Source organism: Mustela nivalis (genome assembly GCF_964662115.1).
Source record: "Mustela nivalis genome assembly, chromosome: 10".
In the NCBI taxonomy this organism is placed as follows: Eukaryota; Metazoa; Chordata; class Mammalia; order Carnivora; family Mustelidae; genus Mustela; species Mustela nivalis.
In genome coordinates, this window is record NC_139029.1 from 102,772,463 (window position 1) to 102,795,004 (window position 22,542).

General features: G+C 39.3%; 1 protein-coding gene across 2 annotated transcripts in view; it reads left to right on the plus strand.

Annotated features, from left to right (window-relative positions):
- LOC309842141 (monocarboxylate transporter 1-like) overlaps nucleotides 1-21,783 on the plus strand; it is a 36,121-nt gene extending 14,338 nt beyond the window's left edge. The window contains exons 2-5 of one of the 2 annotated variants that reach the window (XM_082686078.1): nucleotides 9,843-10,103; nucleotides 11,186-11,329; nucleotides 18,738-19,604; nucleotides 21,092-21,783. In XM_082686078.1, coding sequence (XP_082542204.1) covers nucleotides 9,887-10,103; nucleotides 11,186-11,329; nucleotides 18,738-19,604; nucleotides 21,092-21,300 — 1,437 coding nt within the window. In that variant the 5' untranslated portion in view covers nucleotides 9,843-9,886 and the 3' untranslated portion in view covers nucleotides 21,301-21,783. Of the gene's footprint in view, nucleotides 1-9,842; nucleotides 10,104-10,466; nucleotides 10,582-11,185; nucleotides 11,330-18,737; nucleotides 19,605-21,091 lie in introns of those variants that run through there. The other variant, XM_082686079.1, reaches the window with a different exon arrangement.
- The last annotated feature ends 759 nt before the right edge of the window (nucleotides 21,784-22,542 follow it).

The window sequence follows — 22,542 nt, forward strand, 5'->3', positions numbered from 1 at the left end:
TGTAATTTGTGTATCAATAGTACCATAAAAATGAGGGCTGTATAGGAACACAGTTTGTATATGCTATTGCAATTAAGTTGGTATTAATCCTCACTAGATTGTTTTAGGTTAAGAATTAATTGCTGGATGCCTGGGTGGCACAGTCAGTTAAGTGTCTGACTCTTGATTTTGCTGTGGTCATGAACTCATGGGTTATGAGAATGAGCCCTTTGAGGGGCTCTGTGCTCAGCAGGAAATCTGCTTGGGGTTCTCTGTCTCCCTCTTCCTCTGCCCCTCCCCTCTGCACGTGCCCACTCTCTCTCACACACATACAAATAAATAAAAAAAAAGATATTAATTACAATCCACAAGACAACCACTAAGAGAATAACAAAAATATGGTGATGTAAACAAGGTAATTAAAGGGGTACACTAAAAATATCTATATGACACTAAAGAAGATTGTAATGGAGAAAGAGAGTAATAAAAAAGACATTAGACATAGAGAAAACAAATAGGAAAATGGCAGACTTAAATCCTATCTTATCAGTAATTACAGCAAATGTCTTCTTTGGAGAAATGTCTGTTCATGTCTTCTGCCCATTTTTCAATTAGTTGTTTGGGTTTTTTTGGTGTGAGTTGTGTAAGTTTTTTATACATTTTAGATACTAACTCTTTATTAGACATGTCACTTGCATATATCTTCTCCTATTCAGTGGGTTGTCTTTCTGTTTTGTTGGTTGTTTCCTTTGCTGTGCAGAAGCTTTTTATTCTGATGTAGTCTTTATAGTTTATGTTTGCCTTTGTTTCTCTTGCCTTAGGAGATACCTAGAAAAATGTTGTCAGGCAGATGTCAGAGGAATTACTGCCTGTGCTCTCTTTTAGGATTTTTTATGATTTCAAGTCTCACATTAGGTCCTTACTCCATTTTGAGTTTATTTTTGTGTATGGTATAAGAAAATGGTCCTGTTTCATTCTTTCATATGTAGCTCTCCAGCTTTCCCAGCACCTTTTGTTGAAGAGACTGTCTTTTTCTCATTGTAAATTCTTGCCTCCTTTGTTGTAGATTAACTGGCCATATAATCACGAATTTTTTCTGGGATTTCTATTCTGTTCCATTAATCTTTGTCTGTTTCATACTGTTTTGATTACTATAGCCTAGTAATATAACTTGAAATCTGGGATTGATATCTCCAGGTTTGTTCTTCTTTTTCAAGGTTGCTATGGCTATTTTGGGGTCTTTTGTGGTTCCATACAAATTTTAGGATTGCTTTCTAGTTCTGTGAAAAATTTTGTTGACATTTTGGTAGGGATTGCATTAGATCTGTGGGTTGTTTTGTGTAGTATAGACATTTTAACAATATTCTTCCAGTCCATGACTATGGACTATATTTCCATTGGTTTCTGTCAGCTTTACTTTCCTTCATCAATGTCTTATAGTTTTCAGTGTACAGGTCTTTCACCTCCTTGGTTAAGGTTAATCCTAGATATTTTATTGTTTTTGGTGCAAATTGTAAATGGGCAGAATTTTTTATTATTTTAAATGACCTGACTATATGTTACAAGATATGCACTTTAGATTCAAAGACATAGACTGGTTTAAAGTAAAGAGATGAGGTGTGCTTGAGTGGCTCAGTCAGATTAGTGTCTGCCTCTGGCTTAGGTCATGATTTCAGCATCCTGTGATGTGTATCGGGTCAAGATTTCAGGGCTGTGGGATCAAGCCCCAAGTCAGGCTCTGCACTGGCTGTGGAGTCTGCTTAAGGTTCTCTCTCTTGGGGTGCCTGGGTGGCTCAGTCAGTTAAGCATCTTCAGCTCATGATCTCAGGATCCTGGGATGGAGCCCCACATCAGACACACTGTTCAGTGGGGAGTCTGCTTCTCTCTCTCTCTTTGTTCCTCCCCTCTGCTTGCACTCGCTCTCTCAAATAAATAAATAGAATCTTAAAAAACAAAAAAGATTCTCTTTCTACCTTTCCTTCTCCCCCTCACCAACCTGTCCTCTCAAAAAAAAAAAAAAAAGAATATCTCAATAACTTAAACTTTTACCTTAAGAAACTTAAAAAAAACAACTAAATGCAAAAAATACGGAATAAAGGAAATAGTAAAGATTAGAAAATAAATAAATGAACTAGAAAGTACAAAAACAACAGAGAAAATCAATGAAACCAAAAGATGGCTCTTTGAAAAGCTCAAAAAAATTGACACTTTTAGCTAAACTACATAGGAAAAAAAGAAAAAGAAGACTCAAATTATTAAAACCAGAAATGAAAGAGGGTACCTTATGTGTAATGAAGAATTAACCTCACCTGTAGAGAGATCTGGTCTTTGCTATTGGCAACTGTTATTCCATCTTTAGGCCTCTGGAAATTCCTGCCTACTAGAGGTTTCATTGTTTGCCCAGGGCCTTTGGCTGTATTGGATCATTTTCAAACTTCAAAGGAGCTAAAGGTTAAAGGAATTAGCCTACTCTATGGGAAGAGCTGAGACTAATGTTCAGCCATGTGAGTAATATATGGCCAAGGCCCATTGAAAAGTCTGGACACTAAAGATTTGGGTGAGCTTCTTTGGTTGTTAATACTCCATTGTCACACATTGTGTCTAGGAAGAGTTAATGCTCTCCATGACCATGGGAGGAGATGATCAGAAGCTCTGCATTTGCATCTTTCCCAGACTCTGCCCTCTCTATTTCTTCTATGGTTAACTTTATCCTGTGTCCTTTCCTTGTAATAAGTCATCAATATAATAGTTTTTAGTGAGTTATGTTGAGTCCTTCCTCTAAAGTATCAAGCCTGGGAGTGTTTTTAGAAACACTTCCACTTTTCCCACACTAAATTTACCATTGGTGTTAAAAGTGAGAGCAGTCTTGTGGGAACTGTTCCCAGTTGACTAAACTCTGTATATCTTTACTGACCTTACAGAAATAAAAAAGGATTGGAAGGAAATACTATGAACATGCTAACAAATTAGAAAACCTAAACAAAATAAATTTCTAGAAAGCAAAACTATCAAATGACTCAAGTAAATTTGAATGTATCTTTTTTTTTAAAGATTTTATTTATTTATTTGACAGACAGAGATCACAAGTAGGCAGAGAAACAGGCAGAGAGAAAGAGGGAAGCAGGCTCCCTGCTGAGCAGAGAGCCCGATGTGGGGCTCAATCCCAGGACCCTGGGATCATGACCTGAGCTGAAGACAGAGGCTTTAACCCACTGAGCCACCCAGGCGCCCCTGAATGTATCTTTTATAATTGAAAAGATCGAAGTAGTCATAGAAAAAAAAAAACCAACAAAGAAAACTCAAAGCCCAGATGGCCTCACTAATAAATTTTATGAAAAATTAAAGAAGAATTAACACTAATCCTTTACAAACACTTTCAGAAAGTAGTAGAGGAAGGAACACTTCCTAACTTGTTCTTTGAAGTTTTTTGAAGCATTATGCCAATACCAAAACCAAAGATGTCACAAGAAAACTACAAACGACTATCCTTTATTAATAAAGATATAAAAATTCTCAACAAAATATGAATAAACTGAATACAGCAACACATACAATGGGTTATGTACCATGACATGCTGAGATTGTATCTTAGGAACTTGAGAAATTCATATGTTATTCCACATACGAAAATTAGTCAATGTATCAAACCACATTAATGGAATAAAGACCAAAAACCACATGATCATCTTAATAGACTTATAACAATTCATCTGATATAATCCAATACCCTTTCATGATAAAAACACTCAACAAGGGTGCATGGGTGGCTCAGTTGGTGAAGTGACTGCCTTCAGCTCAGGTCATGATCCTGGAGTCCTGGGATTAAGTCCTGCATCAGGCTCCCAGCTCCATGGGGAGTCTGCTTCTCCCTCTGACCTTCTCCACTCTCATGCTCTCTCTCACTCTCTCTCTCTCAAATAAATAAATATCTTAAAAAAAAAACTCAACAATTAGAAATAGAACGAAACTCCCCAAACTCAATAAAGGGCATCAACAAAAACTATAACTAACATCATACTTAATGGTGAACTACCAAAATCTTTCCCTCTAAGGTCAGAAATAGGACAAGGATGTCCATTCTTGCTACTTCTATTTAATGCCAACTGGAGGTTTTATCCAGGCCAACTAGGCAATGAAAAAAAAAGCATTCAGATTGTAAAGGAAGATGTAAAACTATCACAGATGGCATGATCTTTTAAAAAAAAATTTTATTTGTTAGAGTGAGCAAGAGAGTACACAAGCTGGGGGGCTTGGGGGGTGGCAGTCGGGAGAGGCAGAGGGAGAAGCAGACTCCACACTGAGCAGAGAGCCCAACTCAGGGCTGGATCCCACAACCCTAGGATCATGACTTGAGCCTAAGGCAGACACTTAACCAAATAAGCCATCCAGGCAACTCACAGATGGTATGATCTTATAAACATGAGTATTAGAAGTAATAAATGAGTTAAACAAGTTTGTAAGATGCAAGATTAATATACAAAAACCAACTATATTACAATACACTACCTATTAAAAAGCCAAAGGTAAAACTAAGAAAATAATTCACTTTATAATATCATCAAAAATAATAAAATATTCAGGAATAAATTTAAACAAGGAGGTTCAAGACATATACAATGAAACCTACAAAATATAGCTAAAAGAAGTCCTAAATAACCTGAAAAGTTTCCTGTGTTCTGGATCAGAAGACTTAATATTGTTAAGATGGCATTATTCCCCATGTCTGTCTACAGATTCAACATAGTCCTCAAAATCTCAGCTTCTTTTTTTTTGCAGAAGTTGACAACAGATCCTAAAATTTATATAGATATGTAAGGACTCATAATCATCAAAACTACCTTGGAAAAGAAGAAAAGTGGAGGACTCATGATTCTTCAGTTCAAAACTCAGTATAAAGCTACAGTAATTAAGACTTTGTGGTACTGCCAGAAGGCAAGATGTATAGATTACTAGCATAGAAAGGAGAGTCCAGAAGTAAACCTATACATCAATGGTCCACTGATTTTCAGCAAGGGAGCCCAGACCATCCAATGGGGAAATAGTAGTCTTTTCAACAAATTGTGCTGGAATAACTGGCTATCCTTATGTTAGAGAATGAATTCAGACCCCTATCTCAATAAAGCTCCTATCCCTACCCTACAAATATTAACTCAAAATGGATCAGACCTAAATGTAAGAGCTACAACTATAACCTCTTAGAAGAAAACTTAGAGATTTAATAGTAAATCTCTGTGACCTTGGATTAGGCAATGGTCTCTTAGATATGACACCAAAAGCACAAGCAACAAAAGAGAAAATACATAGGACTTCACCAAAATGTTTGTGTTTTAAAAGGCACCACAAAAAAGAGTGAAAAGACAATGCAATGAATGGGAAAATATTTACAATTCATTTATCTGATAGGCAACTTGTATCTTGAGTACAGGCGTACTTTGTTTTATTATGCTTTGCTTTATTGATCTTTGCATGTATTGTGTATTTTTACAAATTGAAGTTTTGGGGTTTTTTTTTTTTTTAAAGATTTTATTTATTTATTTGACAGACAGAGATCACAAGTAGGCAGAGAAGCAGGCAGAGAGAGAGGCGGAAGCAGGCTCCTTGCTGAGCAGAGAGCCCAATGCGAGGCTCGATCCCAGGACCCTGGGATCATGACCTGAGCCGAAGGCAGAGGCTTTAACCCACTGAGCCACCCAGGCGCCCCACAAATTGAAGGCTTATGGCAACCTTGAGTCAAACAAGTCTATCAGTGCCATTGTTTCCAACAGCATTAGCTCACTCCATGTTTCTGTGTCACATTTTGATAATTCGCACAATATTTTCAACTTTAATATTATTATATTTGTTCTGATGATCTATGATCAGTAATCATTGTTGTTACTATAGTAATTGTTTTGGGGTGGCACAAACCAAACCCACAGAAAACAGTGAACTTAATTGATATGTGTCTTTTATGACTGCTCCACCAACCGGCGGTTCCCTCCACTCTCTCCCTCCTCAAGGCTCCTTATTCCCTGAGACACAGCAATATTACAATTAGGCCACATAATAACCCAACAAGGGTCTCTAAGTGTCCAAGCAAAAGGAAGATTCGAACATCTCTCACTTCAAATCAAAAGATAGACATGCTGAAGTTTAGTGAGGAAGTTCTGTTGAAAGTCATAATTGGCCAAAAGTTAGGCCTCTTATTCCAGACAGCTGAGTTGTGAATGAAGGGAAAGTTCTTGAAGGAAATCAAATGTGCTACTCCAGTGAATGGACAAATGATAAGAAAGTGAAACAGCCTTATTTCTGATATGGAGAAAGTTTCAATGATCTGGATAGGAGACCAAACCAGCCACAACATTCTCTTAAGCCAAAGCCTGACCCAGAGCAAGGCCCTACTCTTGTCAATTCCGTGAAGGCTGAGAGAGGTGAGGAAGCTGCAGAAGGAAAGCTGGAAGCTCGCAGAGTTTGGTTCATGAGGTTGAAGGAAAGAAACCGTCTCCATAACAGAAAAGCGCAAGGCGAAGCAGCAGGTGCTGATGTAGAAGCTGCAGCAAGTTCTCCAGAAGATCCAGCTCAGATCATGAATGAAGGTGCAAAAACCAGATTGTCAGTGCAGGCAAAACAGCATCCTCCTGGAAGATACTATCTAGGTCTTTCATCACTAGAGGGAAAAAGTCAGTGCCTGGCTTCCAAGCCTCAAGGGAAAAGGCTGACTCTCTGGATAGGGACTAATGCAGCTGGTGACTTTGAGGAAGCCAGTGCTCATTTGCCCTTCTGAAAACCCTGGGGCTCTGAAGAACTCTGCTAAATCTCTTCTGCCTGTGCTCTGTAAATGGAAGAACAAAGCCTGGACGGCAGCACATCTGCTTACACCATGGTTTACTGAGTATTTTAAGTCCACTGTTGAGACCTATTGCTCATTAAAAAAAAAAGAGAGAGAGAGATTCCTTTTAAAATATTACTCTCATTCACAATACACCTTGTCACCATAGAGTTCTGATGGAAATGTACTATGAGATTAATATCATTTTCATGCCTGCTAACAAGCATCCATTCTCCAGCGCATAGATCAAGGAGTCATTTAGACTTTTGACGGTCATCATTTAAAACATACATTTCATAAAGTGATTGCTGCCATAAATAGTGATTCCTTTGATGGATCTAGGCAAAGTAAATTTAAAAACTCTGCAAAGGATTCACCATTCTATTTTTTTTTTTAAGATTTTTTTTTTTTTTTATTTTTTGGGGGGGAAACACATGCATGAGTGGGGGGAAGGGCAGACAAAGAGGGAGAGGGAGAGGATCTCAAGCAGACTCCTAGCTGAGTGCAGAGTCCAACACAGAGTCCCAGGACCCTGGGATCATGACCTGAGCCGAAGGCAGACACTTAACCGATTGAGCTGCCCAGGCACCCCAGGATTCACTACTCTAGATGCCACTAAGAACATCTGTGATTCATGAGAAGAGGTCACAGTATCAACATTAAAAGGAGTTTGGAGAAAGTTAAATCCAGCCCTCATGGATGACTTTGAGGGGTTCAAGACTTCAGTGGAGGAAGTAGCAGATGTGGTAGGAACAGCAAGTTCTCATGTGAAGACTGTTGAAATGACAACGGAGGATTTAGAATAAGACATGAACTTCATTGACCTAGCCCAGCAGGGTTTGGGAGCGTTCCTCTAGTTTTGAAAGAATTCCCATTGCAGGTCAAATGCTATCAAACAGCATCACATGCTGCAAATTGTTCATGAAAGGAAGAGTCAACCAATGTGGCAAACTTCACTCTCGTCTTACACGAAGATGTTTCTGCAGCCACCGCAGCCTTCAGCAACCACCACCCTGCTCGTCAGCAGCCATCAGATTCCAGGCAAGACCCTCCACCAGCAAAAAGATTGTGCTAACCGAAAACCCAGATGATGGTTAGCAATTTTCTAACAATGAAGGTTTTTTTAAAAAAAGATTTTATTTATTTGACAGACAGAGATCACAAGTAGAGAGAGAGGCAGGCAGAGAGAGAGGGGGAAGCAGGTTCCCTGCTGAACAGAAAGACTGATGTGGGGCTGGATCCCAGGACCCTGGGATCATGACCTGAGCTGAAGGCAGAGGCTTTAACCCACTGAGCCACACAGGCGTCCCTGAAGGTTTTTTTTGTTTTTGTTTTTTTAAGATTTTGTATCTATTTGTCAGAGAGAGAGAAAGAGCAAGTGAGCACAGGCAGGGAGAGTAGAGGGAGAGGGAGAAAACCAGACTCCCCGCTAAGCTGAGAGCCTGTCATGAGGCTTGATCCCAGGGCCCTGGCATCATGACCTGAGCCCAAAACAGGTGTTTAACCGACTGAGTCACCCAGGTGTCCCAACAATTAAGTTTTTTTTTTTTTAACAATGAAGTATTTTTGAGTTAAGATATATACATTGTCTTTTTAGCATAATGGTATTGCACACTTAATAGACACTATAGTGTAAACAACTTGTATATGCACAATTTTTGAAACCAAATTTTTGAAACCAATTTTTTTGAAAATTCTTGAAACCAGAATTTATTTAACTTGCTTTATTGCAATATTTGCTTTATTTCAGTGGCCTGGAACTGAACCTGCAATATCTCTGAGGTATGCCTGTATATACAGAACTCTTACCACCAAATGGTTAAAAAAAATCTAATAGAAAAAATAGGTAAAGAATTTGAATAGCCATTTCTCCAAAGACATTTGGAGAAACTCATCTCCAAAGACAAAGAAAGAAGATGTTTCTCCAAAGACCTATAAAAAGTCAAAATTATGATGAGTTACTACTTCACACACATTAGGATGGTTAAAAGTCATAAGGAGACATCACAGATGTTGGTGATGATGTTGAAAAATTGGAACCTTCTTACATTGCTGGTGGAACTGTAAAGTGGTGCAGCCACTTTGCAAAAGTTTGGCAGTTTCTCAAAATGTTAAGCAGAATTACCAAGTGACCTAGCATTTCTACTAAGTGTTCACCCAAAAGAATCAAAAAGTTGTCCACACAAAAACCTGCACACAAAATTTCATAGTAGCATTATTTATAATAGCCCCAAAGCTGAAAGAACTTTTTTTTTTTTTGAAGATTTTATTTATTTATTTGACAGAAACAGAGCGATCACAAGTAGGCAGAGAGGCAGGCAGAGAGAGGGGGAAGCAGGCTCCCTGCTGAGCAGAGAGCCTGATGCGGGCCTCGATCCCAGGACCCTGAGATCATGACCCAAGCCAAAGGCAGAGACTTAACCCACTGAGCCCACCCAGGCGCCCCAGAAAGAACTTTTCTTTTGAAAATTGCTATATAGTGAGTTATGGGATATTAGTAGGGCCTTCCTGAAATTTTTAAGCCTATGAATTCTAGAGAACAGAAAAATCAGATGAGAATGGCAGAATATATTTTGGGAAAGGAGAGAAATTATAAAGGAAGTACCTAGATGTGAAGCTTTTTTAGTGTGTGCATTGTGAATTTTGCACACAGATAAGTGAATTACTTAAACTACTGACATCTATTATTAGAACAGGTATAGTATAATATAATATAATATAATAATTATATATTATTAGTATATAATAATAATTATTGATATTAATAGTTATTAATATATTATTATAAGTTTGAAGAAGCAGTATATTTATTGCAAAGGATTGAAAAGGATTTTGGTGTATGATTCAAGTAGTGGTGAGTTTTCAATTTTAAGCCTATGCAACTTTAAGCTTATGCAAAGAAATGACTCTTGGATTTTTTTTTTTACTGTGTTCACAGAGTGCAGGTAACATTGAAAATAATTCCAGTTATTTATAACGTAAGTGCAAGGGATTTAATGGAAGTGCTTTATATTGACCTACTTATTATGTACTATTTTAATTTCATATCCTTTAGCTATTTGGATTTGAACTGCATTTCGGAATTCTTCGTTACTTCCAATGTCACCATCAAATGAAGGTCCAGTTAGACCCACCCCCCCAGATGGAGGCTGGGGGTGGGCAGTGATTGTTGGAGCATTTGTATCCATCGGCTTCTCTTGTGCATTTGGCAAATCTATTTCTGTCTTTTACAAAGAAATTGAAGAAATATTTAATGCCAGCACCAGCGAAGTGTCGTGGATCTCTTCTATTCTGTTTGCTGTCATGTATGCTGGCGGTAAGTACCCAGAAGGCCTGCTCTTTTAATTTTCAATAGACCAGCAAAAGCTCCATAGTGAATGGTTTTTGTTCTTGATGGCTTTACGTGTAGGATATTTAACACGTTAATTTTTGAAACTATGTAGCTGGAGTCATATTTTTCATTCCTCTTAATGATAAAGGCGCTGTTTAAGTCAGTTATATTGCAAAACAAATATCATTATAAAGGAGAACTTTCTTTAAAAATGGTTTTGTGTTGGTTGCTGGTATATGGAAAGTCAGTTGATACTTGTGCTTTAATTATATATCCCTGCTAACCTCCATTACTTCTAATAGTTTGTTGGTAGATTTTTTTTTTTTCAAAAATTTAAGATAGACAAACTTATCCTTAGCAAATACTGATAGTTTGGTTTCTTCCTTTCCTCACACCCTTCTTGCCCCCTGTCTTACCGCACTGCCTCGGACCTCCCGTATAATGCTGAAGAAAAGTGGTGATGGTAGGCATTCTTGTTTTGTAGTTCTGTTTTGGTTTTGTCATTTTCTATGAGAAACAAAGCCCATTTCAGCTAATTTGAAAATGTACGCTAAAATCCGAAGTTTGATCGGATTTGCTCATACATTGCTTTCATGTTCACGTGCATTTGCTTCAGGTGACCACCCAAAAAATTAAAAACAGAGCAAACTTGCTACATATATGTTGATAATATCCTAAATATGTAGGCTACATGGATTCAGGATACATCTACATGAAGAATCCTGTCAACATTTGCAATCAGGGTATCTGCAGCCTCATCTGCCTTGAAGGAAATCGGTTCAGGTCTTTCATCCTTCAGTTAAAATCCATCCAGTAGGTTCTAGGTACACAGAAGACATATGTTGTACTTTGTACAATCGATGCTATATTTTTCCCATTACACAAACCTGTGGCTCTGAAATAAAATAGCAAGCAATATTTCTAACCGCTGTCTTCTGTTTTACGTTTGTTTTAAGGGTGGGATGTTTACGCCTTGGCATCCTTTCTTGTCAGTAATGCCTTGTGCAGGTGTGGATGTGAGGGGTGGGCTTCTCCTCTCTGCTCCTAAATTTCTGGTTCTCTCCTAGGTCCGATCAGCAGTATCCTGGTGAACAGGTATGGCAGTCGCCCAGTCATGATTGTTGGTGGCTGCTTGTCGGGTTGTGGCTTGATTGCGGCCTCGTTCTCCAGCACTGTACAGGAACTTTACTTGTATGTTGGATTCATTGGAGGTGAGTTGCTACTGATGTATTTTCAAGCATTAATTTTTATGTGGACTCTTTGTAGCATTCGCCTGCTAATTCTTTTGAAAAATGAAAATTCTTTGCCAGAAAAATTATTGGGTCACTATTTTTAAAGAGCTATATGTATGTTAATTTCATAGTATCAGAGAAACATGTCTTTATTTTTTTAAAAAGGTTTTATTTATTTATTTGAGAGAGAGAGAGAGAATAGGGGAAGGGAGCTGAGGGAGAAGCAGACTCCCTGCTGAGCAAAGAGACCCAACAGAGTGTTCAATCTCAGGACCCCCAGATCATGACCTGAGCCAAAGGCAGAGGTTTAACCAACTGAGCCACCTAGGTGCCCTCAGAGAAACATGTCTTTAAAGAAAGTTCTGGCACTTTGGGGTGGTTATCTTTTATTAAATTATTTTTATTAACATATAATATATTGTTTCAGAGGTACAGGTCTGAGTCATCAGGCTCACACACTTCACAGCACTCACCATAGCACATACCCTCCCCAGTGTCCATAACCCAGCCACCCTATCCCTCCCCGCCACAGCCCCCAACAACCCTCAGTTGGTTTTGTGAGATTAAGAGTCTCTTATGTTTGTCTCCTTCCCAATCCCATCTGGTTTCATTTTTTCCTTCCTTATGGGCTGGTTATTTTTCATTGAAAGAGAAAATTTTTTTCTTTGTTCCTTTTTAAAATTTTATTTATTTATTTTATTATAAAAAAAGATTTTATTTTTTATTTTATTATTTATTTGACACAGCAAGAGAGAGCACAGAAGGGGAGCAGGCAGAGGGAGAGTGAGAAGTAGGCTCACCCCGTGCGGGGAGCCTGATGAGGGCTTGATGCGGGGTTCGATCCCAGGACCCTGGGATCATGACCTGAGCCAAAGGCAGATGCTTAAGGACTGAGGCACCCAGGTGCCCCTATTTATTTATGTATTTTATCTTAAGAAATATAGTGACCAATCTGGAACACTGAAAAGAGCTAAAATAAAATAAAGTAAAATTAAAAAACAAAACAAAACAAAACATAGTGACCATAAGTGAAGTGTGTGTGGCAAGCCGTTGAAATGGTAGTCATCAGCTATTCCCACTCATTATCCTTCTATCCAAAAAGAAATTGTGGGGTGCCTGGGTACCTCAGTCAATAGGTGTCTGCCTTCAGCTCAGGTCATGATTCCAGGGTCCTGGGATGGAGCCCCCAGTTGGGAAGCCTGTTCTCCCTCTACCACTCCCCCTGCTTATGTTCACTCTCTCACTGTGTCTCTCTCCGTTAAAAAAATAAAAACTAGAGGAGGAGTCAAGATGGTGGAGAAGTAGCAGGCTGAGACTACTTCAGGGTCTGTCCAACAAGAAGATCTAACAATTTTAAATATCTATGCCCCTAACGTGGAAGCAGCCAACTATATAAACCAATTAATAACAAAATCAAAGAAACGCATCAACAATAATACAATAATAGTAGGGGACTTTGACACTCCCCTCACTGAAATGGATAGGTCATCCAAACAAAATAAAAACAAGGAAATAAAGACCTTAAATGACACACTGGACCAGATGGACATCACAGGATATTCAGAATATTCCATCCCAAAGCAACAGAATACACATTCTTCTCTAGTGCACATGGAACATTCTCCAGAATAGATCACATCATGGGTCATAAATCAGGTCTCAACCAGTATCAAAAGATTGGGATCATTCCCTGCATATTTTCAGACCACAATGCTCAGAAGCTAGAACTCAATCACAAGAGGAAATTTGGAAAGAACCCCAATACATGGAGACTAAACAGCATCCTTCTAAAGAATGAATGGGTCAACCAGGAAATTAAAGAAGAATTGAAAAAATTCATGGAAACATGATAATAAAAACACAACGGTTCAAAATTTGTGGGACACAGCAAAGGCAGTCCTGAGAGGAAAATATATAGCGGTACAAGCCTTTCTCTAGAAACAAGAAAGTTCTCAAAAACACAACCTAACCCTACACCTAAAGGAGTTGGAGAAAGAATAAGAAAGAAACCCTAAACCCAGCAGGAGAAGAGAAATCATAAAGATCAGAGCAGAAATCAATGAAATAGAAACTGAATGAACAATAGAACAAATGAACAAAACTAGGAGCTGGTTCTTTGAAAGAATTAATAAGATTGATAAACCCCTAGCCAGACTTATCAAAAAGAAAAGAAAGGACCCAAATAAATAAAATCATAAATGAAAGAGGAGAAATCACAACCAACACCAAAGAAATACAAACAATTATAAGAACATACTATGAGCACCTCTACACCAACAAATTTGACAATCTGGGAGAAATGGATGCATTCCTAGAGACATATAAACTACCAGAACTGAACCAGGAAGAAATAGAAAACCTGACCAGACCCATAACCAGTAAGGAGATTGAAACAGTCATCAAAAATCTCCAAACAAACAAAAGCCCAGGGCCAGATGGCTTCCCAGGGGAATTCTACGAAACATTTAAAAAAGAACTAATTCCTATTCTTTTAAAACTGTTCCAAAAAATAGAAATGGAAGGAAAACTTCCAAACTCATTTTATGAGGCCAGCATCACCTTGATCCCAAAACCAGACAAGGATTCCATCAAAAAAGAGAATTACAGACCAATATCCTTGATGAACACAGATGCCAAAATTCTCACCAAAATACTAGCCAATAGGATTCAACAGTACGTTAAAAGGATCATTCACCATGACCAAGTGGGATTTATTCCAAGGCTGCAAGGTTGGTTCAACATCTGCAAATCAATCAATGTTATACAACACATTAATAAAAGAAAGAACAAGAACCTTATGATACTCTCAATGTGCTGAAAAAGCATTTGACAAAGTATAGCACCCCTTCCTGATCAAAACTCTTCAAAGTGTAGGGATAGAGGGAACATACCTCAATATCATCAAAGCCATCTATGAAAAACCCACCGCAAATATCATTCTCAATGGAGAAAAACTGAAAGCTTTTCCACTAAGGTCAGGAACACGGCAGGGATGTCCATTATCACCACTGCTATTCAACATAGTACTAGAAGTCCTAGCCTCAGCAATCAGACAACAAAAAGAAATTAAAGGCATCCAAATCAGCAAAGAAGAAGTCAAACTATCACTCTTTGCAGATGATATGATACTATATGTGGAAAACCCAAAAGAATCCACTCCAAAACTGGTAGAACTTGTACAGGAATTTAGTAAAGTGTCAGGATATAAAATCAATGCACAGAAATCAGTTGCAATTCTCTACACCAACAACAAGACAGAAGAAAGAGACATTGAGGAGCCAATCCCATTTACAATTGCACCCAAAACTATAAGATACCTAGGAATAAAACTAACCAAAGAGGCTAAGAATCTATACTCAGAAAACTACAAAGTACTCATGAAAGAAATTGAGGAAGACACAAAGAAATGGAAAAATGTTCCATGCTCCTGGATTGGAAGAACAAATATTGTGAAAATGTCTATGCTACCTAAAGCAATCTACACATTTAATGCAATCCCTACCAAAATCCCACCCATTTTTTTCAAAGAAATGGAACAAATAATCCTAAAATTTATATGGTACCAGAAAAGACCTCAGATAGCCAAAGGAATATTGAAAAAGAAAGCCAAAGTTGGTGGCATCACAATTCTGGACTTCAAGCTCTATTACAAAGCTGTCATCATCAAGATAGTATGGTACTGGCACAAAAACAGACACATAGATCAATGGAATGGAATAGAGAGCCCAGAAATAGACCCTCAACTCTATGGTCAACTAATCTTTGACAAAGCAGGAAAGAATGGCTGATGGAAAAAAGAGAGCCTCTTCAGTAAATGGTGTTGGGAAAATTGGACAGCCACATGCAGAAAAATGAAACTGGACCATTTCCTTATACCTCACACAAAAATAGACTCAAAATGGATGAAGGACCTCAATGTGAGAAAGGAATCCATCAAAATCCTTGAGGAGAACACAGGCAGCAACCTCTTCGACCTCAGCCGCAGCAACATCTTCCTAGGAACACCACCAAAGGCAAGGGAAGCAAGGGCGAAAATGAACTATTGGGATTTCATCAAGATCAAAAGCTTTTGCACAGCAAAGGAAACAGTTAACAAAACCAAAAGACAGCTGACAGAATGGGAGAAGTTATTTGCAAACAACATATCAGATAAAGGGCTAGTGTCCAAAATCTGTAAAGAACTTAGCAAACTCAACACCCAAAGAACAAATAATCCAATCAAAAAATGGGCAGAAGACATGAACAGACATTTCTGCAAAGAAGACATTCAGATGGCCAACGACACATGAAAAAGTGCTCCACATCACTCAGCATCAGGGAATTACAAATCAAAACCACAATGAGATATCACCTCACACCAGTCAGAATGGCTAAAATTGACAAGTCAGGAAATGACAGATGCTGGTGAGGATGCGGAGAAAGGGGAACACTCCTACACTGTTGGTGGGAGCTGGTGCATCTGCTCTGGAAAACAGCATGGAGGTTCCTCAAACAGTTGAAAATAGAACTACCCTATGACCCAGCAATTGCATTACTGGGTATTTACCCTAAAGATACAAATGTAGTGATCCGAAGAGGCACGTGCACCCGAATTTTTATAGCAGCAATGTCCACAATAGCCAAACTATGGAAAGAACCTAGATGTCCATCAACAGATGAATGGATCAAGATGTGGTATATATACACAATGGAATACTATGCAGCCATCAAAAGAAATGAAATCTTGCCATTTGCAATGACGTGGATGGAACTAGAGGGTATCATGCTTAGCGAAATAAGTCAATTGGAGAAAGACAACTACCATATGATCTCCCTGATATGAGGAAGTGGAGATGCAACATGGGGGGTTAAGGGGGTAGGAGAAGAATAAATGAAACAGGATGGGATCAGGAGGGAGACAAACCATAAGTGACTCTTAATCCTACAAAACAAACTGAGGGTTGCTGGGGGGAGGGGTGTCGGGAAAGGGGGTGGGGTTATGGACATTGGGGAGGGTATGTGCTATGGTGAGTGCTGTGAAGTGTATAAACCTGGCGATTCACAGACCTGTACCCCTGGGGATAAAAATACATTATATGTTTATAAAAAATAAAAATAAATTAAAAATAAATAAAAATAAAAACCAAATCTTTAAAAAGAAAAAAATGTTTCAAATTAGAGTAAGAGAGGATGTCAGATACAAAGCAAGGATCTTTTGGTAGAGAAGCCATATACATTTTCAAGGGATTAAGGACACACATGAGAAAATCTCTTCTCCCCTTTTAATAACACTGGGAAATGAAATAGTTGAGGATAGAGAATATAGATCATCTATTGCCCTACAATTCAGAGAAAACCATTAATATATTGATGCTCATACATTTTTTATGCATACACATATGCTTTTTTAGTGTAATGTTTGTAACCAGTTTTTTTGTTTTTGTTTTTGTTTTACTTACTAATACATTCTGTATATAGTCTCCTGTCTCAATGAACATAGTATAACAGCTACTACTTTTCCATTGGATAGGTGTGCCATAGTTTATTTCACCATTCTGTAATTGAAAGATTTTTAGGTTGTTTGTATTTTTCACTATTAATAAACCCTATTTGTATGATAGTGCTTCTCTGTATATCCTTGCAAACATGATAATTTCCTTAGGACAAATTTTAGAAATTGAATTACTAGGGGAAAATTTTTTAGTATGATTGGCCAAACAGTCTTTTAGAAAGCTTTTAATAATGTACAGTTCACCTGCAAGATCTGAGATAATGTTAGTAATAGGTATTTTCTTTTGGGATCTGTACTTTTACTACTTAATTAAAATTTTAAACATTTAAATATTGTAATTCATCTAGAGTATTTGAATAACATAAGGAAGGAACAAAACTTTCTTTGTTCCCTCTTGGTTATTCAGCCTATGGTTACTAACTCACTCAATAAATACTTGTCCCTACCGTATGTCAGGGACTGTTCCAAGCTCCATGGGGATTGAGTCAACATGATAGATAAGATTCCTGCTCTGTAGTGGAGGGAAGCAGACAATAAACAGTCCAACAAGTAAATAAGTAAGAAAAATATCAGCTTGTGATAAGTACTTTGCAAAAACTTGAAACAGAATTTTGATGGAGAAGGATTGAATGGTCCCTAAAGGGAAGTCCTCTCAGGGTTGGTGGCCTTGAGTTGAGATCTGAATGATAAGTAGGAGTCAAGTTTGTGAAAATCTAGAGGAACAACTGTGCTGAGCATGTATGAGAATATGCTGAGATGTGGGTAGGAAGGTAGGTAAAGGCCAGATCATGGTGCTTCCTAACCCAGAGTAAAATGCTATGGATGGCGGTCTTTAGAGAGACTGAATGGGTTGCATTCTACCTGCAAACACTCCCTTCTGCCTACAAAGGGAGCAAGAATGGGAGACCACTTAGGAGGTTATGGGATACTTGTCTCAGCTCCATTGATCGCAAAATCTACTCTTTCCCTATTAAGTTAAACGTATCTTTTGGTCCTATTTCTGGACTTTTTCCCAATTTTATTGATCAGTTTTCCCATTTTTGATAAAGGTACAGTGTTCTCATCACTGTAGCTATAGCTATAGAAAACAGCTGTAGTTGTTACTGTTGGTCTCACCAATTATTAATACTTTTTTATTATTTCTAATGTATTTGTTCCATAAGTGGTATTTTTTTTTAAGATTTACCTATTTATTTTAAAGAGAGTGTGAGAGAGCAGGGGGAGGGGCAAAGGAAGAGGGAGAGAATCCCAAACAGACGCCCCACTGAGTGCAGAGCTGGACATGGGCCTCGATCTAATGACCCTGAGATCCTGACTTGAGCCAAAATCAAGAGTTGGAAGCTTAACTGACGGAGCTATCGAGGTGTCACATCTCTGGGTGGTTTTGCAGTCATTGTACCTCATCTAAAAAGTTGAATGCATTGACATTTTCATAGAAATTACACTAAATTAATGGATTTACTAAGGTAGTGTGAGCATCTTCACAACGTTATGTTTACTGTCCTGAAATATTTTCTCTCTCCCGACCCCCTTTCTTCTTTTCCTGCCTCTGCCCCTCCTCTCTGTCTTGCTCTCTGAGTTTACAAGATTTATCTTCTCTCCTTTATGTTTTCAACTCCATAATCTTCAGGAAACCTAAAATTATGAAATTAAACAAAGGAGCCTACACTTATTATTCTTACTATTGCTAAAGCAAAAGGAATTATTTTAATGTTATAGTTTAAATCTAGTAATTACTGCATAAAGAAACTTTATGTCTGTATTAGATAACAGCCCACTTAATGATCGACCAGTTATAATGATGATTTTGACCTCTTGCCAGTTTGTCTAGTTGATTAATAACAAATATGTTTCTGACATTTACTATGGTATGTAATTCTTCCCCCATCCTCCCAGGTCTTGGGCTTGCCTTCAACTTGAATCCCGCTCTGACCATGATTGGCAAGTATTTCTACAAGAGGCGACCGTTGGCAAATGGACTGGCCATGGCTGGCAGCCCTGTGTTCCTCTCCGCCCTGGCCCCCCTCAATCAGGCTTTCTTTGGTATCTTTGGCTGGAGAGGGAGCTTCCTAATTCTCGGGGGCCTCCTCCTAAATTGCTGTGTGGCTGGAGCCCTGATGCGACCAATAGGGCCCCCAGTGACAAGTGTGGGGAAAGACAGGTCCAAAGAACCCCATCAGGAACCTGGAAAATCTGATGTAGAAAAGGGGGCAGGTGATGCAAATACAGACTTTAATGGTGGAAACCCCAAAGAGGAGAAACAATCCGTTTTTCAAACAGTGAACAAAGTTATGGACTTATCCCTGTTTACCCACAGAGGCTTTCTACTATACCTTTCTGGGAATGTGATCATGGCTTTTGGGATGGCTACTCCTTTAGTTTTTCTTAATAGTTATGCCAAGAGTCAACATTACTCTAGTGAGAAGTCTGCCTTCCTTCTTTCCATTCTGGCTTTTGTTGACATGGTAGCTAGACCTTCTATGGGACTTGTAGCCAACACCAAGTGGATAAGACCTCGAGTTCAGTATTTTTTTGCAGCTTCTATTGTTGCAAACGGAGTATGTCATTTGCTAGCGCCTTTATCCTCCAGCTACATTGGGTTTTGTGTCTATGTGGGCTTCCTCGGATTTGCATTTGGGTGGTTTAGTTCGGTGTTGTTTGAAACCCTGATGGACCTCGTTGGACCCCAGAGGTTCTCCAGTGCCGTGGGATTGGTGACCATTGTGGAATGCTGTCCTGTCCTCCTGGGGCCACCACTTTTAGGTATAGTATGCCCTATTCCCTCTTTGGTTCTATTAACATGAAGCAGGCATAGGAGATGGAAGGGTGCTAGAAAGCCAAGATTAGTAAGCTGCCTGGTGGCAGAAGGTACTTCCGTTTCCTCTAGCCTCAGTGCTGGCACAGTGCTTGGCACAGCAGAACTGCTCCGACTCTTACAGAAGTGAATTACACTCAACTATCCACCTGAAAGGGGAGTCAAAAACAATTGCAAATTTAAACATTTATTAAAATAACCTGTTCTGCTCATAAAACTAACATGCTTATTATAGAAAAATATGTAACATATACTTCACCTTATAATACCTTGGTAATTTCATTTTAATTGTGGAATTTATCTTAGTCATAATATTTTTTTTTTTAAGATTTTATTTATTTATTTATTTGACAGAGAGAAATCACAAGTAGATGGAGAGGCAGGCAGAGAGAGAGAGAGGGAAGCAGGCTCCCTGCTGAGCAGAGAGCCCGATGCGGGACTCGATCCCAGCACCCCGAGATCATGACCTGAGCCGAAGGCAGTGGCTTAAACCACTGAGCCACCCAGGCGCCCCTTAGTCGTAATATTTTAAAAAATAACAATATTGACCAGGTGAGGGTTCACAGTGTACCCGGGACTGTCTTAATCATTTCATACACTCCAGTCCCTACTTTATTATTGAAGAAACAGAGGCTTCTAAACGTGAAATAACTTGCCCAAGATCGCACAACTCTAAATGACCATGGAACTTGATGGACGATTCTCTAAGAACACCAAAGTGTTTACAATTTAAAATTATTATTAATGCAAAATGCAAGAATCATTTAGACTTCCTCTGGATATGACTCATGCTTTTGAGATTATGCATTCTCAATAAGGAAGGATTCATAAAAGAAGATCCACTACTGACTTTTCTGAACTCCCCACCCTCATTCCTCCCTATATCCAACGAGAGTCCAAGTTCTATAAGTAAATTCCTATGTCTCTTTCTAATCAGCCCATTGTCCTGTCACACCACCCTATTCACAGCTCCTGTCTCCCATCTGGGCTGCTGCTTCCCATAGCCTCCTGGCTGGTCTACCCAGATCCACTCTATCCCACCTTCAATCTGTTTTCTACTCTGCAGACAAAATTTATCTGTACAAATGCAAACCTGATAGCCCAGTTGATTAGATCCTTCCTGTTGCTTCCCAGTGTTCTCAGCCTGGGATCAGATTCCCTCCCGTGGCCTGCAAGGCATCCCCCAGCCTGGCCACCAATCTCTGCAGCCTCATTTCCTGTCACTCACCTTTTGTTCTCTCTGTTCCAGCAACCCCGCCCTTCCTCCTTCCCCCTCACCTCGCAGCTTCCTCCCACCTGCCTTTGCACTTGCTGTTCCCTGGCCCCAGCCTTCTCCCATGCTCTCCTCTTGGATAACTCCCATCCCCCTCTAGGTCTCTGCTTCATTTACACTTTCAGAGAAAGTTCCACATAACTTTGTTTTGGGTATCTTCAGGTCATCTGAATGACATCTACGGAGACTACAAATACACCTACTGGGCATGTGGTGTGATCCTTATTATAGCAGGCGTCTATCTCTTCATTGGCATGGGCATCAATTACCGACTTGCGGCGAAAGAGCAGAAAGCAGAGGAGCAGCAGAAAAAGGAAAGCAAAGAGGAGGAGACAAAAGAAGTTATTCAAGCAAAAGAATCCACAAAATAGAGAAGTCCATGAGGCCCCAAAGAGGAGAAACATCCCATTTGAATCATGGATAATGAGAGGAACTTTGGACCAAAAATACTTGAAAAATACTACTGAATCACGTTCTATTAGGGCTGCTCAACATGGCGGGGGGTTATTTGTGTGGCTGTCCTCCAGATGATGGAGCACAAAGCTAGCTGAGGACAAAGCACAGGTGACACCGTGCAACCTCCCTGACCCCCACTGGTGGGTGCTACACATGTGACATTCCTCCAGGAAGCTCCCAACTGTCTCAATGTTAATGGCTGACTAGAGGGAAAAACAACCTGAAATCGACTATGTCAGGGCCTCCAGTATCTTGTAAGTCCTCCCTAGCATAGGAAAGTTCTTTTGAAAACCTCCCTTTCCCTTACCTCCCCCAGCTCCCAAGTATATAATCAACCACCCTACACAACCCCAGGGCAGGGTCCTGTCCCTGTGCTTTAATAAACCACCAGTTTGCAAGGGAGAGTCTCAAGATTTCTTTCTTGGTCATCGACTCCGGACCTCATCCCACCAAACCTCACCTATATTCAAAGACTACATCAATACCAAAGTCCACTGATGGCATTTTTATTTCATGCCTTTCCAGCAGTCATAATGCATATGTCACATCCTTTGGGGTCAGAGGATTTACAAAAGATAACAGATGGAAATCGCTTCTATCTAAAGTCATGTTTATTAAAGTATACTTTACAAATAGGATGTCTCTTTTATTGATTTTTTTTAAAGAATTTTTTTAAGGTTTTCTTTATTCATTTAACAGAGAGGGAGAGTACAAGCAGGGAGAGCAGCAGGCAGAGTGGGAGGGAGAAGCAGGTTCCCTGCTGAGCCAGGAGCCGGATGTGGGACTCCATCCCAGGACTCTGGGATCACGACCTGAGCTGAAGGCAACTGCTTAATGAACTGAGCCACCCAGGTGTCCCAGGTTAATCTCTTTTATAAGACTAAAGTTTGATGCATGGTATTTAGATCAGTAACTACCACCCCAATACAGAGCATTTCCAACAGCCAAAAGAATTCCCTCCTGCCCCTCCTGCAGCCAATTCCTTTCCTTTCCCTACAGCCCCTGGCAACCACTGATCTGATTTCCGTCCCCTATAGTTTTGCCTTTTCCAGAATGGAATAAGTGAAATCACAAGGCATGTAGCTGCCATAATAGGAAATATATATTTGGTCTTTGTCCCTAGTTCCTGATACCCAGTTCCTAAAACCCTTGGATTT